Here is a 5,904-nt window from a genome sequence, read left to right on the forward strand (position 1 = left end):
TGAGAGTCTTGTACACCAGCCATTTCACTGCAATCCACTACAAGTATAATAACATCGACTCGTGGACTAGGGCTCGTTAACGCCTGAACCACGTAAAAAACCTGTTTGTTTATTTATATTTCCGCACTTCCACAGTTCTTATCTTTTTATTATTTTGTTTGTCTTCGTTTCCGAAAAACTCGGTAAACAGTGAGCAAACTATAATTACATCTCTATTGGGCCAGGATTAGTCCAGCCCAAGCCCATTGCACAAGACTGCCTATAAATAGTGCCAGTTGTGCACAGTAGGGAAGGATCCCAAGGGTTGGCTTGTAAGCGATTACTCTGCTAAAATTTGCAGAAAACTCCATTGTCAAAAGCTCTCTAAGCTCTAATACAAATGACTCGTGGACTAAGGCTAGTTAACGCCCCAACCACGTAAAAACCCCGTGTCAATCTTCTATTTTCATTATTATTATCAATAAATCCCACTTATTGATATAGTTGTCGAAAATCTCGGTTAACAGTAACCATTTGGTACGTGTGTTTTTGCAAAGTATCATTTTGGTACCATGTGTTTACAATAATGCTCATTTGGTATCCTGTATTTTGAAATCGTACATATTTTGTACCCTAAATTATAAAATCGTACATATTTGATACCCTAAACTCAAATTTAATTAATAAAATTTTACAAATTTAATCAAAATACTCTCAATTATATGAGTTCCAAATTTATATTTAATTACTTATTTACATATAACTGATGTCAGTTTGATCATATTGACAAAATTTTATTTATCAAATCCAAGTCTAGGGTACCAAATATGTATGATTTTAAAATACAATGTACCATATGAGCATTATTGAAAACAGAGTGCACTAAAACGATACTTTGTAAAAACATAGGTACCAAATGAGTAAATTCAAAAAAAAAAATTCTATTTCTTTTGATTTTTCATTATTTTCTCTCATTATTTATTATGGACTTTTACAACATTTTCTCTTTCTAAGTATATTATTAATTTTTAAAAAAATTTTAAAAAATTATTTTTAGAAAATATTATGGACACACCTCTTATTTCTTGAAAACAACAAAAATTATTTTTTATTCATATTTCTAAAATGCAACTTTGAAAAGAAAACAAATTAAAATGACAAACATGCCTATGTTTTTCACATTGATTTTTAAAGGGCTTTTATAATAGGTGCCGTTCAAGAAAAAAAATTGAAGTTGAGGTCTTTCCAACATTTCTTTTAATACCATAAACGTATTTTTTTTTTATAGTAACTATTTTTCCAGTAGAGTATTGAATACTTTTGGAAAGATTTTGTAATATTATCTAAAAAAAAAGTAAAAATGAAGGCTGTATATTTATCAACTTGTGGGTGGAGTTTCTTCGTTATTATAAATAAGTCCCCACACTTACAACAGTCCTAAAAAATGGAGCAAACTTCAAGTCCAAAATCAAACTCCATAGAAATGGAGGAAGATCAGAGCAAAAAAACCAAACAAAGAAGGATCCTTCTTATAATCAACTGCATATTATTAACGATCGGAAACTGTGGGGGGCCACTAATCATGCGGCTCTACTTCCTCCACGGTGGGAAACGAGTCTGGCTCTCCAGCTGGCTCGAGACAGGTGGCTGGCCCATAATCCTTTTCCCGTTAGCCGCCGCCTACTACCATCGCCGGCGCCGTGGCAGTCCATCCAACAAGATCATCCAGATGAAGCCGTCTTTGTTCATGGGTTCAGCCGTGGTCGGCTTGATCACCGGCTTCGACGACTACCTGTACGCCTATGGCGTGGCTCGGCTCCCGGTCTCGACTTCCTCTCTTATAATCGCATCGCAGCTGGCTTTCACAGCTGGATTCGCTTACCTTCTGGTGAAGCAGAAGTTCACGTCGTATTCGGTAAACGCGGTCGTTTTGCTGACGATCGGTGGGGCCGTGCTGGCGCTCCACACGAGCGGTGACCGGCCCAAGGGGGAGTCGGAGAAGGCTTACGTGTTGGGGTTTCTGATGACGGTGGCGGCGGCGGTGCTGTACGGCTTCATATTGCCGCTCATAGAGTTGATGTACAAGAAGTCGAAGCAGAGGATTACATACTCCTTGGTCTTGGAGATTCAGTTGGTCATGTGTTTTTTCGCCACTGCTTTTTGCACCGTCGGCATGCTTATTGGCAGAGATTTCAAGGTATTTGGTTGGTTTATCTGCTCCTCTCCTCCATTATTATTAGATGTTATTAATCTTCTTTATTTATTTATTATTAACTGATCATGATCCACTGACGTAGTGCTTATTTTTATTTTTTGTTTATGTATATTTATTATTAGATAGTTTAAATATATAATTTTTTTTCTTGAAATAAAATTATAAAATATACGCAGTTACTACAACTGCCAGTCCAACAAGGTCGCTGCACTCATAAATTTTAACAATTTAAAATATAATTAGGAACCAAACAAAAAGTTAAATTAATACTTGATTTTATCAAGACTTCGGAGATCTCCATAATAAGTACACTGTCTCTCTATCCTGCATCACACCTATATATTTGATTATACAAAAAGAAAATCAGGAGTATACTGATTTTTATTTTATATAAATACAATAATTTAAAAAAAAATTATTTGTGCTTTTGCTCTAGTTTCAAAGATTTTTTACAACAAAAAGATGACTAATTTTAGAAAGATTATTATTGTTATTATGATTTTTGTTTGACCTGGCCAAAAAAGTTGTTAAATTATTGCCTTTTTCCTTCTTAACTATTATAATTCGATAACAACAATGGTATTGCTACATATCTATACAAACAAGATTTTTATTCCTTTTTCTATTATTAAGTAGAAAACCAGTAAGTGCGACGAAGAATTATAAATCGCTCCCATTCCGTATAATTATATATATACTAAATATAAACAAGGTGTAACATACACGTTTTGTTTAATTTTATTTATACAATTTATTAATTATTTTTATTCAATTTATATTAATATTATATAAATTTTGAAATAAATATCCTATTTTAATTAAATAATTTATTTATTTTTATTTAAGTTTATGTTTGTTTTAGTTTTTTAATTTGGGAGTGACAACATGAGATTATATATTATATGTTTATTTTAATATTAAATATTATACGTAGATTTTAAATTTAAGTTTATTGTTAGTTTTTTTAAAAAAAAAAACAATTTGTTGCTTATTCAAAACATATTATATTAGATGTTTAATATGATATTATTCTAATAAATGAATTTAGTTTAATAAAATTTTATTTAAGGTATAAAACATATGATTTTATTATTTTTAAATAATTATTAATAAAATATCTAAAAAATATCATATTTTAATTTGTTTAATTATTTATTATATTAAAATAATTATTATGGTAAAATATTTAGAAAAATATGTTATTTTAATTTGTTTAATTATTTATTATTTTTAAATAATTATCGTTATAAAATATCTCAAAATTTTCTTATTTTAAAATTTTTAATTATTTATTTTATTTTATTTAAATTTAAGTATTTACAAATTACTTTTAAACATAAGAATATTTTATTAAAATTAATATTAAAAAAATAAAAAACAGTTCAAATAAAAAATTTCCATTGCATATTATATAGAAGATATATATATATATTATAATAACCTACCTACGCTATCCTCCTCCCTAGCTACCCTTACTTTGTCTAGACTGAAAAAGAAAAGGGATAAAAAAATATTTTTATTATTGTTATAAACTGTCCTCGATATATATTTTATTGAGAAAATGGTGTTGAAGAAATATTAAGGTAATAAATAATTAATAATTTAATTACATGAATATTATTTCAGGCTATTCCTAAAGAAGCTAGAAAATTTGATCTAGGAGAAACAATGTATTACGTGGTGCTTGCATGGAGTGCGATAATTTGGCAAGGGTTTTTCTTGGGAGCTATAGGAGTAATATTCTGTGCCTCGTCGTTACTGTCTGGAATAGTAATTGCGGTTCTTCTTCCGGTGACAGAGATATTAGCTGTTATTTTCTACAAAGAAAATTTCCAAGCCGAGAAAGGTGTGGCACTCGCACTTTCCTTGTGGGGTTTCGTTTCATATTTTTATGGTGAAATCAAACAAAGCAAAAAACTTGAAAAACAAGAGGCACAGATGCAGAATAGGTCTACTTCCCCACAATTAGAGATGCCTCGTATTCAGACCCCATGATCTCATCATCACATTTGTCGCACACATATACAATATATATTATATATATTTATATATTATGTAGTATTCATCCGGCTAGTTTTTGAAATTTTTTAAATAATTTATAATGTTGAAATTAGATTTTAAATAGTATGTTTCACATATTTATATAAAAAAATTAAGTATACTTGCAACAAACTATTTAAATCTAATTATCTACTTAATAAATTATTAAAATTTTCTCAAGAATTAATATGATGGTTGTTATAATTATAATATACATTGTCATATAAAAAAATTATAATTATAACTATAAAAAATATGTTAAAAAAAAACACAATAAAATGTACCATTAGTCTCAGGGGATAACCAAATAATTTTCTATATATATTTATTATATATTAGTAATTATGTCGCATGTGTATTTAATTGTCATGGCATTTGTCAATCAATCCTTGTATGAATTTATTAGGAGAAAGAAATCTTGCCAAGTGGAAGGGGACGGTGAAGCAAGGGCTTTGATTCCATATATTTTTCTTCTAATTTTTTCTCATTTTAATTTCGTTTTTTTTTTGTTGTTGTGGTAGTTACAAAATTATATGAATAAATTAGACGAAATAATAAGTCACAAGCCTTGTGCTTTTGCAGATGTATATATATTTTTAATCTTCCGAGTATATTGTATTGTGTATCTCCAATATCAAGTCAAAATGTTCCATGTTTTGAGTAGTTGGTGGTCATTAATTTAAAATAATCAACCCGAATCATTGCCAAAGAACAAAGAATCCCGAATAATCATGATAAGTGATAAAGACACAAAAAGACAACTCGTGTATCACCTTCCGCCCGAATTTGTGGTGTGAGAGAGATTAAATGGTCAATACCATGTATAATTATAGTAAGGGAAGGCTAATGTGGGGAAGGTTGTTTTGTCCCTATGGGTTTGGACATTTTTTTGTATGTTGATGATCGCATTGTGATACGAGCTCAGGGAATATGATTGTGAAGGTGGAGAGGTTAGTTCATGGTTTATTTGTGCCATTTATTATTATTATTATTATTTAGAGTTTTTTTAGCTACAGTTCTCATTTTTTATTTTTTGTAATATTTAGGTTTCAAAAGTTAATTTTGTAGCAATTAAATTTTCAACTTTTCTAATTTGTATCACTTGGGTCCTTAAAATGTTTATGTTTATCTCTTCGGTTAACAAAGGGCAGATTAAGTCATTTGGTGGGAGGGCCATTTCAAAGTTGGAAAGAAAGGAAAAAGGGAAAAAATTAGGGTTTTACCATTGAAAAAAAATAGCGTCCTTCTTGGTGCCTTAAAAATAGTATGCTTTCAGTTTTGATTTTTTTTTTGAAAGTCATGTAATTGTCTTACTTTAAAATAGTTTATTCGACATTTTTTTTTATCACTATCAGATGGGTGAGAGAAATAGATATTAATATTGTGTTTGTTGTTTATTAATTCTTATGGGTATCAACAATTTTTTCTATTTCTTTCTCCGTGTTCTGTAATGGTGTAGTTGCTCTGTGAATGGTGGTACACTATATGCATTTAAAGTGATAAGAATGACAAGCAAGATAATTTATGTTCCATAATCCATTGTCCTTTTCTCATATTTGTGAGATAAGAATAACAAGATAATAGTAATAAAGAAAAAGGTATGACATTGTTTCTTTTCATCCTATCCTATCTTATCCTACTTCATCCTATCCTACCGATGAATGGTATCA

At 29.6% G+C, this 5,904-nt stretch overlaps 1 protein-coding gene across 1 annotated transcript; it reads left to right on the forward strand.

Moving 5' to 3' along the window:
* Nucleotides 1–1,389: 1,389 nt before the first annotated feature.
* Nucleotides 1,390–4,897, forward strand: LOC133807200 (purine permease 3-like). Its single transcript, XM_062245378.1, has 2 exons — nucleotides 1,390–2,176; nucleotides 3,821–4,897. Exons 1-2 carry the CDS (start codon nucleotides 1,424–1,426, stop codon nucleotides 4,187–4,189), a joined length of 1,122 nt encoding a protein of 373 aa, XP_062101362.1. The 5' UTR covers nucleotides 1,390–1,423; the 3' UTR covers nucleotides 4,190–4,897.
* The last annotated feature ends 1,007 nt before the right edge of the window (nucleotides 4,898–5,904 follow it).

This window comes from Humulus lupulus, chromosome X (genome assembly GCF_963169125.1).
Source record: "Humulus lupulus chromosome X, drHumLupu1.1, whole genome shotgun sequence".
Classification (NCBI taxonomy): Eukaryota; Viridiplantae; Streptophyta; class Magnoliopsida; order Rosales; family Cannabaceae; genus Humulus; species Humulus lupulus.

Excerpts from the sequence above, each read along its gene's own strand:
- LOC133807200 (XM_062245378.1), top strand. The coding sequence starts at position 1,424 with ATGGAGCAAACTTCAAGTCCAAAATCAAACTCCATAGAAATGGAGGAA. Across the intron at positions 2,177-3,820 it reads TTATTGGCAGAGATTTCAAG|GCTATTCCTAAAGAAGCTAG; the intron begins GTATTTGGTTGG and ends ATATTATTTCAG.